General features: G+C 45.3%; 1 protein-coding gene across 1 annotated transcript; it reads left to right on the top strand.

Annotated features, from left to right (window-relative positions):
- Window positions 1-1,235: 1,235 nt before the first annotated feature.
- On the top strand, window positions 1,236-21,381 carry slc43a1b (solute carrier family 43 member 1b). The gene is made up of 15 exons (XM_084465758.1): window positions 1,236-1,397; window positions 4,218-4,372; window positions 7,303-7,492; window positions 7,771-7,826; window positions 8,057-8,133; window positions 10,800-10,892; window positions 11,051-11,184; window positions 11,452-11,588; window positions 12,091-12,237; window positions 12,697-12,732; window positions 13,370-13,508; window positions 13,719-13,848; window positions 15,115-15,188; window positions 17,238-17,361; window positions 17,507-21,381. The coding sequence occupies exons 2-15, from the start codon at window positions 4,219-4,221 to the stop codon at window positions 17,711-17,713; spliced, it is 1,698 nt and encodes a 565-aa protein (XP_084321884.1). The 5' UTR covers window positions 1,236-1,397; window position 4,218; the 3' UTR covers window positions 17,714-21,381.
- Window positions 21,382-24,339: the final 2,958 nt, after the last annotated feature.

Below are 24,339 nucleotides of genomic sequence, written 5' to 3'. Positions count from 1 at the left end.
CATGGCTGATGTTGTTGGCCAATGCTGCCTGCCTGACTGAGCTCCCCAAATTGACTTCGCTGCAGGCCCTGGCATACACTGCTGGAGGAACCAGCCCACGGGAGGTGGTCCTTTTTCTGATTCTGGGCATTCTCTTATGGTGATAATCTGTTGATGCATGTGATGAACACGTTTGTTCATTAAAAATATATGTTACTAATTCAAAGCAGTTATTCATTGCAAAACATTAATTCATTTGGTGATTTATACAGGTATTGATCACGCAATGTGCGCGCATTTACGCATGGTGACATGCGGGACGTTTGAAACAAGTGTTTCAATCGTCCCGACAGCGACTACTGACACTTAAACCTTTTTTGACTCTAAACTTCAAAACTCTGACATTGCACACTTTAGGACATGTTTAAGTATTAATTCACCTGTTGTATAGTCATATTATTATGGCATGAAACAAAACACACAACTGTTTATTACAAAAAAAATACCGGACGAAAGATTTTACTTACCGCGCTCAAAAACAGGTTCGCGGGATAAAAATCGAACGGAATGACGTCATTACGTGAGATTTCCCGGGGTTGGTCAGTCTTGCGTGCTGAACGTAGTGACGAAATTTGACGTGTCAGACTTGCGTGGTTTTCGAGAAAATCGCTGTGTTTCATTCGTCCCGTGTTTCAATCGACCCGGCTCTCCCCTACGTAAAATAAAAATACGAGACAGAATAACCAATAATTCCAGTTTTTTATTTGGACTTCGGCCATAAACTGCACTGTACTTGTTTACAATATTTCAATAAATGTTTCGGTTCTCAACCAACCTACTGTTACTGACCTAAGGGAGAAAACCTTTATCCGACGTTCACACCAAACGTGTCTGTTACAGATCTTCCAGTGTGTGGGTTTTGGGGTCATGGATCCGAGGAGGGAGGGTCATTACACTGGGCTGCACGTACTGGCGGTACTGGGACTCAGACAGCCGCAGGACTGTTAGGTGATCCATTTAGAGGACCGCCTGGATCAATCCACGTGTGTGTGTGTGTGTGTGTGTGTGTGTGTGTGTGTGTGTGTGTGTGTGTGTGTGTGTGCGCGCGCGCGGTACGGTGTGTGTGTGTGTGTGCGGTACGGTGTGTGTGTGTGTGTGTGTGTGTGTGTGTGTGTGTGTGCGGTACGGTGTGTGTGTGTGTGGGGGGGGGGGGGGGGGGGGTTGGTGTGGGGTGGGCTGCGGGCTCCATTTATAGACATATGGTGAGAGCGAGGTGAGACCGGCACTAGTTTTTAGAGTGGGACCGGCACTAAGTCACTCCAGTGAGTCCTACAGACTGGTCACAATAAAAAAAAAAGTAGATATACTGGAAAGCAAGGATACAGCGCGGACACTATCCAACTCAAAGGAAACAAGAAGTAAGTGGACTTGGCCTGTATTATTATTATTCTGCTGTATGTTAGGGGGGCTCGTTTAGCCCGCGGTGGTTTCAATGCGCTCAGGACGCGTGGCTTTATGACCGGCTCTCTGCTGTCTGCTGGCCACACTGTTAATGCATAGAGGTCTGGAGTACAAATGGAGAAATTAGCTTTACACCTCTCTAGGCTAGGGTGTAATTACCTGGATGAATCGCGTTGGGTTTGTAGACGTATTCCGTGCGCACAGTTGTACATGGAAAACTCTCTTTTGTCCCTGGGCACTCATCAATAACGCTTTTTTGCCTTCTCCTTTGGACTCCTGTACGGGCTATTGGCTAATTCCTCCGCTCCACCGACTTTTTTGTATGTCAGTAGCCTGTATCAGTATTTAACTTTTTCTCACCCATGGTTAGGTTAGTAAGTGTGTGTGCGTGTGTGTGGGGGGGTGGGGGTGGGGGGGGTGTCTGTGTGGGTGGGAATATGTTAATTAGCTAAAGGACTAAATACACTTTCAACTGCTTATCTTGTATCCGCCGCTCGTGATGTGTCTGCCGTCCGTACGTCGGTATTCTGTCATGAGACTCCGGGCCGACGGGTGGCCCCTGGCCCGCTCTGCAGACACTGAGGTGGGGCGAGCGGTGGAAGAGCTATGGTATGCCTGCTGCGCTGCGTTCAGAGCGCTCTAACAGATGGACCAGGAGAGCCACACTTGTATCGTATACGCGCCTACCGCTACACCAGCGGCGGCCGCTGGTCTTTCAAAAAGGCGAAGCTCATTTTCGGCCTACATCATATAAATAGTCAATTTGTGTATATGTAAATTATCCTCTCTGTTCCTTTTCAAGGAAATGCTCCAGTGACTTGACCAGTGTCCTCTCAATGGCCAGCAGAGCTAGGCTGCTTAAACGGCCTTGGCCCATTATGTTATGGGTGTAGGACTTGAGCCGCTTTAAACAGGAGAAGCTCCTTTCTACACCTGCAGATGTAGCTCTACTTGTTGCCACTAATGAGAACAGTTTGTAAAGCTGAGGCATTGCACTGTCCAACTCCATGCCTTTAAGGAACACCAAGAAATCACACAGCTTTCCCCTGTCACCCTGCAAGTCCTGATCTGAATACAGGACTTGAAGTTCAGACCTCAGGCTCCCTGAATCAAAGTGATGGCCAACTACCAAAACGATATTAAACTTGAACAAGGAAATGTGGGAATTATGTTAAACTGAAGCAAGGAATTGTGTGAATAAGTGTATGAAATGTACGATGAAAATTGTCAAGTAATTTCGCCAAGCAAATATCAAGAAATAGGTTGCAGTTTGTCTTTCGACTCGCTTGCAAAATCCGCGATGGGACTGAAGACAGCTCAGGCGATTTTTTAATAGTTCAAAATCGCTGTCAATCAAACGCCAACTCTTTTCAAGTCTTTCGCAGACCCTCCAATCATCACACAGAAGCCCAGCGTCCAGGCCAGCCCACTCCTCCATTCACCCCCAGAGACGCTGAGCGTCCGTGGGAGGGACATAATCGCAGCATTATCCAATGACCGTCGACTTTCGACGTCCTAAAAAAAGCCGTTCTATGCAGCCCCATTGGAGTGGATGGACGCTGAGCCTCAACAGGCAAACGCACTGTGACGCTACGGGAGTGTATGAGAAGGGCATCGAGTAGGTCGACCTGCGATAAGCAGCTGATTCTGAACGAACTCGTCTTCGAGATGGACGTGTCCTAACGCATTTTTAGTCAATAAAATGTTAACACAACAGTATATATTTGACCATTTAATTTTGAAATTTTAGGGGAAGCTGAGCTTCCCTTGCAGTCCTAGAGAAATCGCCACTGCGCTACACCCCATCTCTCAGGGAGATCGAACTACGTCCAACTCCTGTGGAGCTTGTATCCACTTAGTGCCGCCGTGTTCTCAAATGTTTCTTTATTTTCTGAAAGGGAGTACATTCCTAGTCTGAAAAGCTTGCTTTTACCAGTAACTCACTTTTTGATACTATAAAAGTGCTATACTGTTTTTTGTTGTCTGGTTTCAAAATCTTTTGTCTGTGGAGTGTGTGTGTGTGTGTGTGTGTGTGTGTGTGTGTGTGTGTGTGTGTGTGTGTGTGTGTGTGTGTGTGTGTGTGTGTGTGTGTGTGTGTGTAATGCATCTATGAATGAATTTAGCAATGTACTGAGAAACCGCTCTCTCAAAGTCACTCTCCTGTACAGAGACCTTCTAGGGGCTGAACTAGTTTCCATCTCACACGCACAAGGATAAATGTACACACAAATAATTGTGCTGTCTTCACACAGAGATCTGAACACCTGTATATGCGCAAAAATGACATCCTGTGTGTGTGTGTGTGTGTGTGTGTGTGTGTGTGTGTGTGTGTGTGCGTGAGTCGGCATGAGCTCATACACTCATGCTTTTTGTGCCCAGGACATTTGATCTCACCAGCTACTTGGAAAGGTTAGAAGGGGGCGTGCATCTATATCTACCCCTCTTCCCCCCCCCCTCTCCCTTCCCCCCCCCCCCCCTCCCCCTGTTAATATCATTAAGAATAATGATATTTTGTCATTTAAGGGCCAATCAGTACCGGGGTACTATTGTGAAGGGTACAAACAAAACAAACAAACAATGAGATAGCTTTGTGGTCATTCATATAACTTGATTTAAGTAGTTATTAGCAAACACACATTAAACCTGCGCTATTCAACTCTTACACAGCCGTCATTCTTTCTTCAAACCCGTTTCTGACTGTTCCACTGCAACTACCGCTGGTGTTGATGTGAGTCTCATTCAGTGAGTAAACCCTGTGGCGCGGCGCCTCTCCCCAGCATGGCGCCCAGCCTGTCCACGGCGTACCGGAGACGGTGGTGGATGGCCGTGACGGCGGTCATCGAGAACCTGCTCTTCTCCGCCGTGCTGCTGGGATGGGGCTCGCTGCTCATCATGCTGAAGAAGGAAGGCTTCTACTCCCACCTGTGTGCAGGTACAGTCGCCCTCGCTCGCAGTCCCACTCTAAAAGGGATTTGATCCATGAGACCCCCGCTTGCCCTCCTTGCCCCCTCTCTAGTGGGCAAGGAGGGAAGCCTGTAACCGACTGTAGGAGCCGGAGCCCTCCTCCCAGGGATCGTGTTCAGTGCGATGGGGGCCAGAATGGGCAGCTAAAATGGTAGGAAAAACAAGCAAAACAGGGGTTTAGTGGAAGGGAACCGCCTGTTTAAGCTCAAATCGGAATGCTGTCAGATTTTTAAAAATGTGTTTTGGGCTGGGAGTTCTTGGGAGGAGAGGGATCATATTATTCCCCTGGTTACGACCCCCAACGTCCCTTTGTGTTATTTGTTTTAAGCTAGTACTAGTACTTCATTGTAATGAGCGTTATAACGAGATGTTCCATATCAAAAGCGCCACACACCATGGCATTACACTGTAAGTGTCCGAGAAGCCTCACCCTCTCTTGGATGCAGGCGTCACCAGATGGAGCCCCACACATCCACACACTCTGAGCAGACCGCTCACAAACTTGTTGGCAGAGCCTGGCAAGAACACAGGATCTGACCGCTGTTTCCTCTAAACAAGGGCCCTACTTTAGTAACAGTGACAAAATAGCACAGTTTACTATGATGAACATAAAGAAGCGATTTTGGTTTACTGCCCCTTTAAACAAGATTAAAGCTGCTGTTAGTAAGATTCAAAGTCCCATAGTCTCACAAATCAGACTTCAGATTAATATCTGAAGTCTGATGGAAGACACAAATCTGGGTTACGGGGCATACCATTTACCTTGCTTCATATTTCTTTTGACCAATCATTTGATTGCAGGTTGGGACCTGTAAGCGAGTAACTGGTGAACACAAACTTGGCCGGCAGTAGTTAACTGAAGAAAAATGTCCCCTTCTGAAGCGTGATCTTCTACTTCAGTCTAACATCTCTGTAACGTTAGAGGAAACAAGCCATAACTCCGCTCCACGCAGTTGTAAGATCCATGAAGTAAGATCATGAGAAACTGTACACTACACATTACAATGATAAATGATAAAATGTTGTTTAATTGACCTCTACAGAGTCCGGGTCTAACTGCTGGACAAGCGAGTGTCCCTGACAGGTGTCACTCATAGCACTAGTTATGGGTCTGCTACTTTTATGAACCAGTACTCTGTAGCAGACTTGTATCTTCACTGGTCCCCTACCCGTGGTGCGCTACATAAAGAGAGCAATGAGTGACACCTGTGTTAATCCTACGATGAGACCTCTGTGTCCATTAAGCCAGTGTATCCATTGGTCAGGCTATGATTAGCGCAATTGGTCAATCAGCTGTGAGTTCGCTGCTAATTGTAGATATCCCGCCTTAATTACATCCAGTTATGCATTTTGTTATATGTGTGTATCTATAGGTTGTCTAGAACACTATTGTAAAAACTTTGACTATGCACACTGAATGCCAACAACCCTTTAACAACGTCCAGAGATTGAGAGACTGTAGCTCTGGGTTCATTCACTATGGAAGAGTTTGATACATTTCTGTATTCTGGCATCCGCTGTGTCGCTCTGATTGTCTGGTGGCTCACGTCTTTATCACAAGCGATTTCTGCCTTATAATACATCCATAGACCCATGAGGTATGGCTTCTGGGTTGTTTTCTTAACAAATTGAAACTAATGAGCAAGTCAACTATTTTGCATAAAATGCCCTTAAAGGAATAACTGTAAAAGTAAGGGTGTTTTCACACGTATAGTTTGTAAGGGTGAACTATTCCTTTAAAGAGTAATCAAACTCTTAATTTCTAGGCAGTTGCTGATAGGGCTATTGTATGAGTGAAAGGATTCAGATTTAGTCCCAATTTCCCTGGTCCCTGGTGTGGCTAGACTTTGCTCCAAAAAACATTGGAAGACTTTATTAACAACGTGATTTTCCTTTTTAACAAAAACATTTGCTTGTCTGCTTGCTTGCTTGGGTGAGTCAGTTCATTCAAGGCTTTCTCTTTATATATTATTGATATTTATTCTACTTAGTTTAAGAATGCTTGATTCTGATTGGCTGGGAGGAGGGCATTAACCCGGCAGGTTGCCCGCTGACTGAGCACAGCGTCATCAAATAGTAGATCAATACTCGCTTGTATTTTTTTTCTATCACAGAAAAGTCAAACATCAAAGGTCCATTGTAAAAATAAACCTTGTTTAAAAAAGTTTCTAAAATGTGTCGGAAATCTATCTGAGGGTCAGTCGATACATGTTTCGCAAGCGAGATACAATGTAGCGACTAGGTTATTAAACTAGTGATCAGATACAGCCTTGTGTGGTTGCTATAGAAACTAATAAGCTACAGCTGAGCTAACGGGGAGCGTACCTATGTTCCCCGGGTCCTATGTTCCCCGGTCGCGAAAGTTCCACCTCAAGCGCTAGGATTGGACAGGCAAACTCACACGCTGACTCCTAACCCTAACCCTAACCATAACCGTAACCCTCACCCTAACCATAACCATAACCGTAACCCTAATATTCATGATTCTTCCGGATTCCACCTACGAAAAATTCGCTAACGTTATTCACCGTAGTTCTAAAGGGGACTACTTTTTGAGGGAGATGAACTCAAACAGAGTATACATTTATTAAGCATGCAATACGAATAAGAAAAAGCTGAATTATTAAAGTATTTGAATTGTTTTATTATGTTGGCAAGCGAGAAGTAGAATAAACGGGATAATCACCTCAAGGCAGGGCAGTAAACAGTTTGATATGCCCGGCTCGTGGAAGGTTACCTTAAGGTAAGCCGTCCACTAGCCGGGCATATCAAACTGTTTATTGCCCTGCCTTGAGGTGATTATCCCTTACTTAGAAACATAAATGTTTTGATGCATACCGCTTTTGATAGGATTGAACTTCAATGAGTAGATTTAATGACAGAGGAAATGCCTTGTAGAAGAGAACCAGACGGGCAGCAGCAGCAACCTGACGTCCCTGGAGAGCGGGGAGTGGCGGAGCTGTGTGGACCAGGAGGAGATGCTCAACCTGGGCTTCACCATCGGCTCCTTCCTGCTGAGTGCCGCCACTCTTCCACTGGGCATCCTCATGGACAGATACGGGCCCCGCCCCCTCAGGCTGACCGGCAGGTGGGTCTGTCTGCGCCAGCGGTGCCAAAGTCATATTCTGGTCAAATTGTGATGTCTAACCTAACTCTACTCTCCTAACACTGCTGATTCACTCTGCCTCATTGGCTATATCCTAAGCCAATCAGAGTGCTTTTTACTCTCAGTCATCCATTTGACTTTGGCATTTTTGACCCTAGCTAAAAGATCAACCTTAAAATATGACTTTGGCAATTATGCCATGAGGCTAACGATGTCATTGTCAACGTATGAGTGTGTTTGAACTGTGGGCTGTGTTTCAGTGCGTGTTTTGCTGGCTCCTGCGCCATGATAGCTGCAGCAGCCTATAATCCTGAAGGTGAGACAACACATCAATAACCAGATCATAAAAATACACACACACACACAGACACACCGTCTGTGCACCTCATCCGGCTATAAATGAACTCCACCTTGACATTGTGAGAGCTCGTCACGCGGTCGGGTTAGCCAGGGGCCCCCGGGTCGGCCCCCCTCGCTCAGGGGCGCCTCACTTCCTGCTCTGTACTTCCTGACCGGCTTGTCGTTCTCCTCCCTCTCGTTCCGCAGTGCTGTCACCCCTCATCTTCCTGGCTGTGTCCTTCAACGGCTTCGGAGGAATCTGCCTCACTTTCACCTCACTCACTGTAAGATGTGCACCAGAGACGCACGCGTACGCACAAACACACACAGACGAATACACTGAATCTCAGCGTTAAACTAAACTAGTGACCGTTTTAGTGATTTGTTTTGTACTTTTCTATTGACTGGTCAAACATGGCACTTTCATTGCATAATAGCTTCTCGTTTTGAGTAAACAGAATACATAGACAAAATGTTTTGCACAATAAGTAGCGGTGCCTTGTACTTTTCTTAATTTGAAAGAATGTAGGGACATTTTGTGTCCTTAAATACCCTGAGGTGCTTGTTGTCAGCAGTAGCCAAACTCTACGTCATCTCAAGTGCTCTCTTCACTAACAGCTGCACATGCTCACCCACATGTTGCCAAACATAACATTGTGCGTGTCTGTGAGTGCGTATGTGTCTGTGTGTGTGTGTGTGTTTCAGAGTGACATTTGCTGTCCCGTTGTGCGTGGTAAATTCTAGCGGGGCGTCCCTAGCCAATGACAAATGTGGACAGCCTACACACCCCTCCCATACCTTCCTAACCCTAATCTAAAACACACAGTTAGACCCCCCCCCACACACACACACACACACACAATCAAACACTTCTTCCCTCATGTCCTTGCCCTTATTTGTACTTACTGTACTGTGTGTGTGAGTATAACTGAGCCTGTAAAGGGAATTTAAACTCAAGACAGGCAATTTATTTTCGAAGCCTTTTTTGTTGTATTGTAAATTAAATCATCAATCATTAAATCAAATGCTCTGACAGAAATAGGAAAATAATCTGGTATCTGTGGCTGTCGCAGGTCTGTAATAAGCCCAATAAGACCGTAAAATCATGTGATTTTCCCGAATAGCCAGGTAGGCAGGAAGTCTCTTCCTCAAGGCCCGAGTCTTCCTCAAGGCCTGAGTCTTCCTCAAGGCCTGAGTCTTCCTCAAGGCCCGAGTCTTCCTCAAGGCGACCAGCCCTGTTCTGAAGCCAGCCGGTCACTTGTTTTTGGGGGGAGTGGTTTTGTGAGAGACATGAAGGGAGGGCTGGGCTTCTTTAGGTTGGGTACTTTCAAAATGTGTCTTCATCTGGCTGCCTACCATAGCTTTAAGTGAATGTGTGCATGCCTGTGTGATTTTTAAGAAGATATATATAAAGATAAGTTATAGAAATGCCATAACTTGAGACTTGATTTGTCTAGATACTATTGCCACTGTGCTACTGGCTACTATCATTCAAGTGACATCTGATAAGGGCTGGTTGGATTCTCTCCATGTTTCCACACCATTATTTGTTGTTCAGTGTGTAGTTTAGTTCAGGTCAGTTTCACCAAAAAAAATCACTGACTGGCTGCTTGGCTGGCTGGGTTAGCAAGCACAGCTGTGAAATAAAACAGGCATTGTAAGGAAAGTATGTACCATGTGCACCATATGGCTCATTAGCTTAAACGGCTAGCTTTCAATAAAACACATCGGATATGGCATGTTCATATCCGATGTGGTTCAGTCACTTATAGTTCATTTATAGCTTCCTGTCAGCCTCGAGTCATCTTTCATCCAAATGCAATACAGAAACATCGTCCTCATATTCTAAAATACCATAGTGGGAGCGGCAGGTGGTTAACAGAGATGTTAGTCATGTTAGACATATGTCAAACCCCAAAATTATTTGGGCCAGACCAGATCCCCAAGCCAAAAAACAGCTATATAGTCGCGACTCACGCTTTACTTGACTATTATGGTGGGGAGGGATCTTCTCACCACTGGCCAATATATTATTCTTAACTAGTGATGGGTTGTTTGCGACCGAATCAGTTCGAATCAGTAAACGACTCTTTAACAAGAACGAACCGACCTGATTCCACGTTTCAGTTCTCCCTCGTTCGTCTCGTTCGTTCTCCGGGACTCGACTCCCAGACCCACCCACTAGTCGCTGAGTTGCTGACACTGACTCGCAAGTCGCTGTTCGTTCAATGACTGTGTTAAGTTAAGACTCGAGGACTGAGACGTCACGAGAGCCAGCCGAGCAACAACATCCCGATTCTAACATGAAGCGCTCCTCAGCTGAAAGGAACTTAGTTAATGTTGTGTTGATTGATGACCGTTTGCACCGTTTGCATGATCGTGATTCGTTTGAGAATGAGAACGAGGGAGGAGCTGAGTCTGACCGACTCAGCTGAGAACCGTGCATTCCATGATTCACCGCTACTGGAAACGCGACTGAACGAACAAACAAACAAACGATTCTGAACGATTCTTCTTTGCGAACTGACCGACGTGAACTGAATCAAGGAAACGAATCATGAAATCCATCACTATTCTTAACTACTAATACAAAGAGGCAATTGATAGCGCCACAGTGCCACCTGCTGGTAGGGGACAAGAGTCACTGGTCTACCACGATAAACAAAGGCCATCAAATAAGAATGGGTTGGCGGTGGGACTTTGGTTTGTGTGTAACCAGTGTACACAGATCTGGCACAGCGGTGCATTTTGATAAGCAATGTCAAATATATTAAGTAATGTGCTAGATAAATCTGAAATTAACGAAATGTTTAAAGATGAATGCAAGATGTATTAATATTAACATGATGTATTACTATTACAGTAATCACTTGTACTATATTTAAATAGTATTTTCTGTGTGTGTGTGTGTGTGTGTGTGCGTGTGCGTGCGTGTCCCCTCTGTGTCCAGCTGCCTAACATGTTTGGAAACGTGCGCTCCACCATCCTCTCCCTGATGATTGGCTCGTATGCGTCCTCAGCTGTGACCTTTCCTGGTGTCAAGGTACCGAGCAGCACACATACACACACACGCACACGCACACACACACACACACGCACACGCACGCACGCACACGCACGCACACACACACACACATTCATATCTTTCATGTTTTGAACACGGGTCCTTCTCTTTCCACACGTGCGCGTGTGTGTGTGCAGTTGATATACGACCTTGGAGTGTCCTTCCGGATCATCATGTGGGTCTGGTCTGGGATGGCCTGCCTGGTGTTCCTCAACTGCTTCCTCAACTGGCCCGCAGAGTCCTTCCCTGCACCGGAAGACATCCGATACACGTCAGTATAAACACCGACACGTGCACATACACAGACACACAGACACTCCTCACAGCAGACGGTAGGAATAAGGTTACATGGTTCCTCAATTGAAGTTTGCTTGTGTCTTGTGTCTTCAAAGGCACCCCTTCCCCCCACCCCCCCCCCCCCCCCCCAAGTCGGCAGACTCAGCGGGGGTTTGTTGCAGAGTGACCAGGGGCCTTTGGAATAAAAGAGTCTGCTAAAAGGCTGGGGGGGTCCTCACCGTCTCTCCTCTACTCCTGACAGGAAAAAGGTGAAGCTGAGTGGCATCGTGATGGAGGACAAGATGACAGGGGACAGGTCCTACGCCCACGTGTCCTCCGTGGAGACCAGCGTCAGCCACCGAGCAGACCACCCCGCCCCCCCCGGCTCTCAGCCTCAGGGTGAGGACCGGGCGTCAATAAGGGGTGTTGGTGGTTCATATCGTCTGTGTACACACTGGTATACACTCTGGTATACACATTAGTGTTGACGTTCTGCAGATTTCTGTTTGCGGATACAAACACTTGACTGAAGCTCTTTGTCAGACTCCCGGGGTTCACTCGCTGCAGGTCGGGGATGGACCCAATTTTGACTTATTTTCCGATTGCTCATTATCGTAATGAAAAGTGAACCCACGGTGACTGCTTTGACACAGACGGGCTCCTGAGGCATAACGGTGTCACCCTGCGTCTCAAGGGACCGCGTCTTAGACGCTGTCCACGAGCTGCTTGAGACCAGAAGGATTTGCGACACACCAGTGTGTTCAGCTTAACTGCGGAAGATCAGCATTTCCATCATTTAAAGTCGCACTTGAATCAACAATCACACACGCTAGTCATGTTCTCCTCGGTAGCATAGCTTCAGATACATCCTGATGTTCCTCGCCCCGCCCCCGCTGTCCAGGTGCTGTGCCCCTCAGTCACTCTATCTGCTCCCCCATCTTACTGTGGAGCCTCATCACCATGGCGATGACCCAGCTCAGGCTCATCTTCTTCATGGGAGCCATGAACAAGATGCTGGAGTTCCTGGTCACCCATGGCGACCCGCATGGTGAGGGCTCACGTCACTCATGTACTGTACACTTCAGGCACAGACACATTGACGCAATCCATAAAGCATGCATTTATCCCTTATGATAATGTGGCCGTTTCTTGTTACGGACAAAGTCATCTTTTTCTACGCTATTTGTCTGTTCATCAGCTGGCTTTACGACACCACAACAACACATACATCATTTCCTGAACCTTAAAAGACATGAATGGTCATAAGCAATAAAGCTGTCTGTCACACTCGATATAAAGAACATCGAAGTGGAAATGTTGGTAAAGAATGTGTTTTGATTTGACTCTACGTCAAGTCTTAGAATCAAACTAGAGCCATGTATTTATGTTTGAAACTTTGTAAAACAGTCAGAGCCCCCCCCCACGGTTACACAGTTCTCCTACACATACTCAGTGCTGAACACATTCGGAAATAATGTTTAATAATAATGTTCTCTTTGTGCTACAGCATCTGAAGAGTTGCTACTGCAGTCCGAGGAACAAGGTGAGACTTCAGCATCTGGACAGGAAAGGTGTTTCTGTTTTCCTTAAATCTCTCCCCTCTCTCTGTTGCTGCGGTCTCTCGTCCTCTAAATGTAGTCGTGGGAGTGTGTGTGGATGGTTTCAGCAGCCTCACCGGGCCCGGTCTGATTGGACTCTGGGGCTGGGGGAGGCTGCACACCTGCTGCACATTCAGGGAACCATTTCTATTTGATTTGTTTTTTATTATTATTATTTTTATTGTTTTTTGTCAATGAGTACAACAATGAGGTACAGTGAAGATATCAGCGCATGGAATGTTACACAAACAACAACACAAGATCACAAATGTGAGACCCAAAAAGCAATTCTCATTGAAACTTGTCTAAACTTTGGGTCAGATTTTGGACTTGAATACACTTACACAAGCACACACACATAGACACAGTACAGACTACAGTTAAAGACTCACACAGAAAAAAAATAATAATAATAATAAAAAACAAAAACAGCCTTTGTGAATGACAACCCTGCAGAGGGCGCGTGTACTGTACGTCTGTTTGATTTTAAATGTCACTTTTGGGATCACAGGAGCAGCTGCATGTCTTGTTGTGTGTGATGGTTGATGTTTGACCTCTGTTTGACCTTCTCTCCTCCTCTAGTGGGGTTCTACTCCTCCATCTTCGGCTCTCTGCAGCTGCTGTGCCTGCTGACCTGCCCCCTGATTGGCTACATCATGGACTGGAGGCTGAAGGAGTGCGCGGACGATGAGGCGGACGCTCTCGCTCCCCCAGAGAAAAGGTAAAACGAGATCGGCCGCAGCTGAAGCAGCACTGGTGCACCGCGATGTCACTTCTACACGTTGTTACGTTTACGTCTCCTCGTTTAGCAGACCCTTGTATCCACAGCTCACTTAAAGGATCACATTAGAGTCGCTAACAAAGCACAACCTCGTCTCAAACATCCCACCTCGAGGGGGATTCGTTCACGTCTTGACTTTCTCTCTTCCAGCCAATCAGGTTCCCCGAAGAGAGACAAGAAGATCCAAAAGATAACCAATGCTCTGCGAGCGTTCATCTTCACCAATCTGCTGCTCGTCACCTTTGGAATTATTTCTTTGATTGACAACTTGCCCATACAGGTAAGAAAAAACATCTGTGATATTACATGATGTTGTAATATCCATGTTGAAAAGTTATCGTTTTAGTCATGCACTCTAAAGGGAACCAGATTGTGAAATGGTGAAATTGTAAATAGTTCACTACGTAGGGCACATGTGGACCATTCAAACAGGACGGGTGTCTCTCTGTGGCCGTGTAAAGACCAACAGCATGCACCTGGGGTGGTCCATTCACCAGTGAAAGCTCTGAGGACGTCAGCTGACACCTGGCGTTAGAACGCGGCTTGTGATCAGATCTCACTTCGCCAATATGTCAGTAATGACATTGACGTACACTAGGGGTGTGAACGGTTACAAAAAATTGTAAACGGTTACACGACCCCTTTTTATTCGTGTACACGTTTTTTTTAGTTTTTTTTTAAGTGGACCGCAGTCGCGCTATACGACCAATGGAGGGTGCAGCCACTTTTCAGAAAGATTCCTCCGCGTCACTGCCGCCACTCAAATGCCAGACATATACAATTATGATGAAGTAGGCTAGCCTAAATAAGTCGCACAGAAAACTTGCCGTAGAAGTTGTAAAAACAAAAAGGCCTACCTGTAAGTAGGCCTATTTGTTTTAGGCCTATATAGGCATACAACAAGGCTATAACAACTAACACAACTAACACGATGAGGATCTAAATAAATAGTATGTGTTAATTAAATAATTTTTTTTTCGGTTTTCGTTTACTGATTTTTCCTAAACGGTTATGATTTACTAACCGGTTACACGTGTACCCGTTCACACCCCTAACGTACACCATTTCCGTTCGCGACGAGCGAATGTGTTCATTTGAACGGGCGGGAGGCAGCCCTGCACTGCCAGGTGGCCAGGTGGCGGAAAGGAAGATGAGACGTAGTAATCAGAACAACACACGCTGAGTCCGCCCCTTAGCAAAGCAAGTCGGCAGAGATGTTTGCAGTACTGGTTATACATCTCTGTGCTTTTCCAAATGCTCTGACCTTGTGACGTGATTGGTGGGCGATAAGGAATAACGTCTGCTTACGCAGAGGAGTCCCGTAGGCGGTCCTTTAAAGTCACTTCTAAAACAACGTGGCCCTGAACACGTCCTACTGTGGTCCGAGCGAACACACATCAATACGTCTCACACCTCTACTGACCACATCTCCAAAGACTCACTTTTCTGCAAGGTGTGAACAGGGCGTTTGTGTGTGTGTGTGTGTGTGTGTGTGTGTGTGAATGTGTGTGTGTGTGTGTGTGTGTGTGTGTCTGTGTGTGTGCAGGTGGTGTCGTTCGTCCTCCACACGGTGGTCCGAGGCTTCATCCACTCCTGCTGTGGGGGTCTGTACGCGGCCGTGTGAGTAAACCACGAGGTTGTAGGTTGTATCCCCACCACTGCTCCGTCTCCCGCTCCACGTGGCCCTGGTTCAGTGTTTCCTCCAGCACCACGCTCAGCAGCGAGGGAAAGGCTTTTGTGGCACCTGGGTGGTGAGCAGGTTTTACACACATCATCTAAAAGGAGCAGCGTTTAGGCTTTAGTGGCCTCTAGTGTTGAGGTTGCAGATTGCAACCAACTGAATAAGAAAATATGAAATTAAATTGCACTAAAACAAACCTTAGAACATATTTATCTTTTTATACGTACATCGTGTCGCCATGGTCCACTGCTTACACTGGATGTTAGCCTCAGCAAAGTCTGCAGCCTGGCTGATAGCACCTGACTGTTTTTTAAGAAGAGCTCTAAGACTCTGTCATAGGGGAACTTGCCCAGAGGTGTCCTAGTGATGCTCAGTAGCATTTGAAATGTATTTTGGCACTGCTTTGAAGCAGGATACATAATGAAATACACCAAAATAAATTCCCCCACCACATTCTATGAGTCTTACAATAACAACCAGCTACATCCCGACATCGATAGTGAAGCACCAAGCATCAGACGCTACAGTGTGGCTGTATTCAGATAACCACACATCTGGAATAGTAGGAAATGTAGTTCGAGTTCTTTGAGAGTTGAAAAATATTGGATATTTCAGTGTTAATACCAGTGATCTGACAAGGTGAACTTGAGATGCAATCCTAGTGTCTAGCGGTGTTCACCTGCCCAGGAGATGGACAGCAGCACTCCTCTACATATAGCCCATATTTCTACTCAATAGGCGAATATAAAAGGTCCCTGCACTAAGTATAGCCTAACTAAAACGGGGTTAAACAGGATACGTCTCTCCAAATGTCCCCAATGGATATAACACTAACATCTGTTTGGAAGTGTATCCCAAACCAACATAGATTGCATAAAGTACGAGCTGAACTGACTTTGGGTTTGTGTACATGAAGAAGCTCCAGACCAGGAGCTCCTGGGAACAGATCCCTAGTTAGATATGGATACTTTATTAATGACGGAGAGGCAGATGAGTAGGAATGAGTGTCTACAAGTTTTTAATTTAAGTTTATACTAAACCAAGTTTATGTCTTTAGCGCCTCATCTTCATCATCAATATCGTGTACAAATTTAATTGCTGTCACTTCATTGGACGTAAATAGATGGCAGTCCGCCTTGGTAAACTGTAGCTCTGTATGGTAAACTGTAGCTCTGCATGGTTAACTGTAGCTCTGCATGGTAAACTGTAGCTCTGCTTGGTAAACTGTAGCTCTGCATGGTAAACTGTAGCTCTGCATGGTAAACTGTAGCTCTGCATGGTAAACTGTAGCTCTGCATGGTAAACTGTAGCTCTGTATGGTAAACTGTAGCTCTGCAGGGTAAACTGTAGCTCTGCAGGGTAAACTGTAGCTCTGCAGGGTAAACTGTAGCTCTGTATGGTAAACTGTAGCTCTGCAGGGTAAACTGTAGCTCTGTATGGTAAACTGTAGCTCTGCATGGTGAACTGTAGCTCTGCATGGTAAACTGTAGCTCTGCATGGTAAACTGTAGCTCTGCAGGGTAAACTGTAGCTCTGTATGGTAAACTGTAGCTCTGTATGGTAAACTGTAGCTCTGCAGGGTAAACTGTAGCTCTGTAGGGTAAACTGTAGCTCTGTATGGTAAACTGTAGCTCTGTATGGTAAACTGTAGCTCTGTATGGTAAACTGTAGCTCTGCTTGCCCTTCTCAGGCAGACTGGAGTAACCAAAGCCTTTGAGTTATGACTCAAGATTTACTTCTGAATATACTGGATGTTCGGACAAAGTATATCGGTTCAATCTTTCCCCCACACAGAGACACTGATTCTGCCTACCTTTCTTTAGGAATTCAAATTCCCTAATAGAAGATGATCAACGCATGTTTTAAAACCACATTCTGTTATTTGACGAGGTACAGCTCGTGAGACGGCATGCGATGGCATCAGGCGGCGTTCTGATACCGTCTCAGAGTTGGTCTCATCTAGACGTCGTTGTTGTTGTTTGCCTCCAGCTATCCGGCCAACCACTTTGGGACGCTGACCGGCATGCAGTCCATGGTCAGCGCTGTGTTCGCTCTGCTGCAGCAGCCTCTGTTCATGCTGATGGTGGGGCGCCTCAATGGAGACCCGTTCTGGGTAGGACTCACACAGACACTCTTATTGGATTCTTATTGTAGTTTTCCTCGTTTTCTTCATATTATTGGCTGGAAAGAAATTACAAAATTAATTGGAGGATCAAACATGTGACACTAACGTGACACTTCTTCTGCCCAATCAACAGATCAATGTCAGCCTGCTCGCTTTCTCTTTGGCTGGCTTCCTGCTGCCTGGCTACCTGTTTTATCACCGTAGAAATCTGGTGAAGGAGAAGGACCACCTATCAAACAAAGAGAAGACCCCTCTGAATGTAGCGGACCCAAGCGACACTGGAGTCCTAGTCAAAGGTCACACACCCAATGGACAAGCTGCCAATGGACTCACAGCATAGACCCCCTCTGGTGTTTTGATAGGTAGGTAGATAGGTAGGTAGAATAGCATCCGCTATTGGCTTTATCATACCAGGTCAATAGAGTACAATAATTCCCATCACAATAGCTTCAGAAAGCAGGCTTTACACACAGACAAAACGTAGTAATTCTTCATGGACAAGAGGGGGTTTTATTTTATTAAAAGACGGGAAAGTTAACCTTGTGGTTCATCCTGGACGGGTTCACATTTCAGTTTCTCACTGAAGATCTGTTTGGCCTTGCTCCCTTTAAATTACCAAAGCCCAGAAAGATGAAAAGCAGCACTCATAACCACTTAAGTGCAGCAATCCCAAACGCTTTATCTAAAATAGACTGAATAACAATGTAAAATAAGACGTTTGCGCTGAAGACTTTTCTCAGAGTGGTATATGTTTTTGCTTTTCTTCTGATTGGATTCAGCAAGAGCAAAGTGAGCTAAAGCTCCACTCCTTTGATTCTGAGGAGAGTTTTTTTTTACAGCGTTGGGCTCATAGACGTTCCTAAAACATCCTCACCCTAGCGCCGCCTGCTTTTTAGGTTTTGAAAATTGGTTTACGGGAGTGAGGTCAGACAGGAAACTGAAGAATAAACTTGCACGTTCAGGATTAACTCACAAGGTTGGGAAAAGATCAGACCAGGGCGGCAGGATTGACCAGGCAAGGGGGCGTCAGAAATGACAGAGGGCACAACTGTCCCCCTCGTCTGTCTCTGTCTAGTCTCAAGAATACGGGCTACTGCAGCGCTTCATAAACATGGACAATTCACTGGCATTCAGTAGAATGCAGCTTGGCTGCAGCTACCAAGCTCTCTCACCACATAGTACGCTGCGTATGACACAGCAGACACTGGTCAGCCTGCACACCCTCATCGATGTAACGCAAAGCGAGCCCCTAGAATGAAACAACATGAACATCACTGTAGCAAAGCCACGCCACCCAGGGGGCTGCCCAGCTCCACCTGGGTGACTTCTGTTGGGCTCCTCCCGACAAAGGGTGGTGATGTTAGAGATCCAGTTTACTGCAAAGGTTGCTGTAAATTAACATGATAATAGCGCTCCACTGCCGTGCAGGAGATCTCCCCGAGTGTGTGTGGAGATGGCTGGTTTAACGTGTGCACACTGATTATTCAATGTGGAACGGGCCGAGAGTCCAATCAGACTCGGCCCGGTGAGGCTGCCTGCACCAGCCACCACACACACTCCCACACTCACACCCTCTTCTTGGCAGCAAAGCCAGTGATGAAACAATGTATACGCTTGTCACAGACATTTTCCATGCATTTCCAAAAAGCAGCAAAACAATACATGCCCAAACAGGCTGCGTGTTCTGACCCTGCTGCCTTGATGCTGTGTTGATCCTCCTCAGCAGTCCCTTCTTCCATTCCCCTTAATAAGCTTGTAAGGTCCCTCTTGAATGCGGAGGTGATTCAGCTGGGATTTCCTCCTGTGCAACATGCTCCGTATGTTCTCACTGAATACTGGTCAACGTTGAGTTCTCGCAGCTTGCCATGGATGCTGTAATCACTACTCCCAGCTACGGGCCATCATCCTGTAGGTATGGCTGCTAGAGGCCCGAAGTCTCTAAGCAAGAGGTTTTGTGTAGTCCGTTTTTCATCTGTAGATTGGCGATTTCACTCTTTAGAAACTGGCATGCGACAGTACACTACTACAGAATTAAATCCAGAACTGGGTTCTCCAGTTTAGCACCAATAAGGCTTTGTCTGGGGGTGGAAGGCACACAGCAACAAGTTGGCTCTTTCGTTCCTTAAACCTCTCCCATCACACCATTCAGAGTGCTGAAAAACTATTTTCCACTCCGTCTCATTGCCCCTGAGGTTGGCTCACTGTTGTTTCTATCACATCATCTTTCTACTCACTACTCCGTGCCGTTTGCTTGGAGAGGGGCTGGTAGGGGTTCAAGGGCATGGGTTTCTCCCACAATTTCTCAAACTCTGTTACGTCGCAGTTGTTTGACGCAAATGTGGGCACTGGGGATGACTGGGACGCCAGTGGAGAGATCAGTTGCTTCAGCTTGAAGTAACTTGTTAGGGGGGTGGAGCAGGCTGAGGACTGTTTGGATCATGAGGGCGATGAACCGTTATCATCCACTAGTTACCGATCAAATGTACTGCAGTACCTGTAGTTGTATCACAACCAACTCATATTACAGTACTCTGAATTCACCAGGTGCCTTCATTTATTCTGTGGGTCCAAAAAATAACACTACAACCGTTTGTTAGTTGAGATGATCCTCCCAGACACAAGCGAGGCAATGTTAAGTTAATGTTCTGGGAGTGCGCCTCTGCATACAAGCGGACGCAGAAGTGTAATTCAGGCTTTACCACACATTAACATTAGACCACAGAGCAGCACCATTGCTGGTCAAATATACACCAATTGCATTATATTTATTTAGTGTTTGCTAACGATTTAATTACTTTTGTTCCTTTGGTTGTTAGATTATTGCTTTTCCCTTGCCTTTCCCAAATGCCATAAAAATGCTCCTTAATGGTAATTGCTTTGCATAAATTAGGAGTGTCAGAGAATGCTTTTCTATTAACGGACAATGTAATTGCACTGTTGCTGTAACATAATGTCAGGAGTAGCTTTATGCTACGTAAATAAATCAAGTACTGTTATGTTACTATTTCTTTCTCCACTTGAGGCTGGGAGATTACTGTGATCTTTATCATCTACTATCAGATAGTACAACTTTATACCCATCGTGCTATCTTTTCACCCTCTTTTTCCATACCTAACAAATTTTTTGTGGCATAGGTTGGTGACCATCTTAGGCTTATCTTGTAAGCGTAAACAATATTTTTAGATTTTTGTCTTGTCATATGTAGGCATGTGATCTATACATATTTCAAGGTATATATTTTTTTCTTTTGATGGTGTTGGCTCTTGCTGGCATTTTTTTTAAACTTTTAAGTCCTATCCCTGTGCTGGTCAGTTAGTATTTCTTAGTGATTCATAAGGAGTACTGGTGTATGTCTACGTCACAAGAATTAGAAGGTGTTTCAACGGACCGGACCTAACACTTGTTTCCCATGTCCGTTGCAGGCTGGGTAGTTCAGTAGTGAATCAGATAGACTTTGGTTATCTGTGATGACATTTACTCCCCCTCTCAACTACTGTTTCTGTGCAGGCACAGTGTGAGCAATGAATGTATGCCATGTATTGTATGTAGTATACAGTTTGAGAAAACCTTTTTCTAAAATGTGTACTTTTTGCTTTTATTTTCATTATGTCTCCTTATGTCTGCTTACACCATGCTTCAATCTTTGGGGAATTAATTTTGAAATTTTTAGGTTTTAAATTTTCTGCCTTTATCTTTACCATGTTTTAATGTGCAAGCGTATTGATTAATTGCTAGCAATTAGGCACACTAGTTTGTGAATACAGCTATGGCACAGAATCTACATAGACAGTGAATATGATTTTATTTTAAACTAACATACCAAATGGAGTATTAAAGTTAGCAATAATTGATTGAAATCAAATGTATGTGTGTGTGTGTGTGTGTGTGTTTAAACTTTTGTGAACGTTTTTATGTATTTATTTGATGTAGCTCCCTGCCTTAACAAGGGGACAACAGAGCGGTCAACACTGCACAAAATGCTCCAATAAAGATAGTGTTGATCAGTTTGGGGGAGTTGTGTCCACATGCTGAAAAAATAAAACATGTGTAGGCTTAAAATCTATTTAAAATCTACTCATGAGACAGAAATGTTGTTTTTTATAGTTGACAATACAAAAGTGACTGTAAAACATTGCTTAGGGTTCCAAAACCTTGTTTTTTAAATCAAGCTGAATCATATTTCCATTAGGTTTTTTATATATTTTGCAGTGATTGGTTGTGTGTAACTGTTGAAAACAAAATAGCTTAAATAGGTTAACATGAAAAAATAAATACACGTCCTTTAAATCCATGCACAATAACTTATTTGCATGAATAAGACAGTACATTAAAAACGAGAGGAAATTAAAACTTGGATGACCTCAAACCTCCTGAAACTCAACAGCAGCAGAACAGAGCTCATGGTGGTGGCCCCAGTGCCGCTGAAGGTTGGAGATCTGCCCTGGTCCTAGACGGTGTTCCACCTCCCCATCACCAGAAGTGCTGAACCTGGGCGTCATCCTGGACTCCACCCTCTCATTCCGGTCCCACATCAAGAGCACCACCAAATCTTCTTCCACCTACGCAACATTTCAAGACTCCGGCCCTCACTTTCCGACTCAGTAACCGAGACCCTCATTCACACTTTCATCACCTCCTGTCTGGGCTACTGCAACGGTGTCCTGTCTGGGCTACCCAGCAAGGCCCTTGACAGATTGCAGTATGTCCAAAAATCAGCTGCCAGGGTGCTAACCAACACCAAGCCCTGGCAGCTCATCAGCCCCATTCTCAAGTCACTCCACTGGCTCCCTGTCAAACAACGCATCACATACAAGATCCTCCTCCTCACCTACAAATCACTCCACTCACTTGCACCCAAGTACATCACAATCTCCTCCGTCCCTACTCCCAGTCACGGTCCCTGCGCTCCACAGGCAAGGACCTACTCTCCATTCCCCGAATCAGACTAAGAACTTATGGTGATAGGGCCTTCTGTGCAACTGCCCCTACCCTATGGAACAACCTACCACTTCACATCCGTTCTGCCCCCTCTCTGACACTGTTCAAAAAGCACCTCAAAACACACCTCTTCTCTTTGACCTACCCTCCTTAAGCAGGAGGCAGCTTGAAGATATACAGCCATAGTCTTTGTACGCTCCCTCACAGCGTGAGCTAGGGCCCACTGTACTGCTAGACGTGGTCCACCGTGTTTCAGCCAACTTTCCAGATCAGACTGCAGGAAACAGTTTCACTGTAGGCCAGCTCATTCCAGCCAGCCGACCCAAAGTTAAGGGCCGCTTCACACTGAATCAGGTGTTCAACCATTGTTGATTGATGATTGAGCGTGATTGATCATTGTAATGTCAGTAATGTATTATATATATATATATATATATATATATATTACATATTACATATTTCATCACATGATGGTTATTGAGATTGCTGACTTGATGGTTACCATTTAATTTGGAAGTTATAAGTAGTATATTTATAGCATTGTAGCATATAGCATGTATTTATATATCCAACAGAACAGAAGTAAAGGTCTGGGGCATCGTGGTAAAAAGTGTATTTTGTGTTTGAATTCACAAAAGGTCCAGGTTTCCATCACGAGGTCCAGGTTTACTACTTTGTTCCGTTCTGTAAAATGTTAAACTACATTTACTCACATTATTACGTTGTATTATTGATATCATATCTATGAACATTCATACTCATGCTGGCCTAACAATCCAACCTTATTGTGTCTTTTTTGTATGCTTTGTACTAATATAGGCCTAAAGGTAGGACTGGTTTATCAACAAGCTAGTGTGTCTAACTATAGAGATAAATATTGGAGACAGTGTTTTGTTAACAAAAACACTTAGTATCCATCATTGAAGGAAATGATTGGAATAAAGGCTGGAAACCGTTGGGCTGTACCGCTGTGCCGTAGTATCAGGGCCACTGGCAGACAGATAAACGATAAGACAGATAATCAACGTGATGTGTTGGCTTTGGTGTAATGCTGTTCTCTGAGCATTTTCCCTTTGGGTGTTTTAACGGACCGGGGGTGGACATTGGGGTGTCCATGTTGATCTCATTTTAGGTGCCTACTACTTTGGAATGAAATAAGACTCTAATGTTCTGATGATTCGCTCACATAGATGATAATGATAATCACAATGATAATGCAAAGAGGAAAGGCACAAACTTGATAAAACGTTCATGGCAGCAAGGGCCTAAGGAATGTGTTATGACAAAAGCTACATGTTTTTGTTGTATGCTGTTCTTTCTTTTGAGACCCCAAAAGTGTCACGACCCCACTGTTAGGTTCAAACCGGCTCTCTGTCTAGGCAGGAGTCGAGACACAGAAGTGGTAAAACCCACAGCTGGCAGGCAACTCGCGTCCGGCCACGTGGGCAGTGACTCACCTGGTTCCTGGCGAGCTCTGGTCCTTCTTTGACGTGTTGAGGGATAGCCCAAGCATTGGAGCAAACTGTAGCCTGTCCCGGTTGGTTTATAGTTTGACATATAACATAGACAAACACTAGACAAACATACACGACAAAGGGGTGGTCACGTCCCCCCTTTAGGAACCTAGTCCTGGTACTGTCCTTGTAGAAGGGGAAAAACCTTCACCTCTTTCAGAGGGTGTTTAGGGAAAACAAGTGTGGGCACCATGCTGTCTGTTCAGCCATCTTGCCACCAACAGCCATCTTGGATTCCCCAGGTGACCCGTATCAAGGCCAATCAAGGGAGCCACTCCCACAGTTACCAGGACAACCAGTTACCCACCAGCTTAACATTACCCAACAGCAGGATTGTGACACAAAGCATCACTCCTAACTATCCAACTCATGTTTACATTATAAACAATCCCAAAAGACAAGCCTACTTGGCTAGCAGGATAGACCTGCAAGCCAGCAGTTGGCCATCCATAAGAAACGGTTCCCAGGCTCTCTAAGCACCCCGTTAGTCAGGATGATGGCCAGACGCTAATT

Source organism: Micromesistius poutassou, assembly GCF_964030765.1.
Source record: "Micromesistius poutassou genome assembly, chromosome: 3".
NCBI classification, from domain to species: domain Eukaryota; kingdom Metazoa; phylum Chordata; class Actinopteri; order Gadiformes; family Gadidae; genus Micromesistius; species Micromesistius poutassou.
The sequence above is the reverse complement of the archived record's forward strand: the minus strand, read 5'-3'. Positions and strand labels throughout refer to the sequence as shown.

What these genes read in the sequence shown, in the direction of transcription:
- slc43a1b (XM_084465758.1), top strand. Translation starts at nt 4,219, where the DNA reads ATGGCGCCCAGCCTGTCCACGGCGTACCGGAGACGGTGGTGGATGGCC. An exon ending in ACTGCAGTCCGAGGAACAAG is followed by an intron (nt 12,733 to 13,369) that starts GTGAGACTTCAG and finishes CTCCTCCTCTAG; the next exon opens with TGGGGTTCTACTCCTCCATC. An exon ending in CTCGCTCCCCCAGAGAAAAG is followed by an intron (nt 13,509 to 13,718) that starts GTAAAACGAGAT and finishes TCTCTCTTCCAG; the next exon opens with CCAATCAGGTTCCCCGAAGA.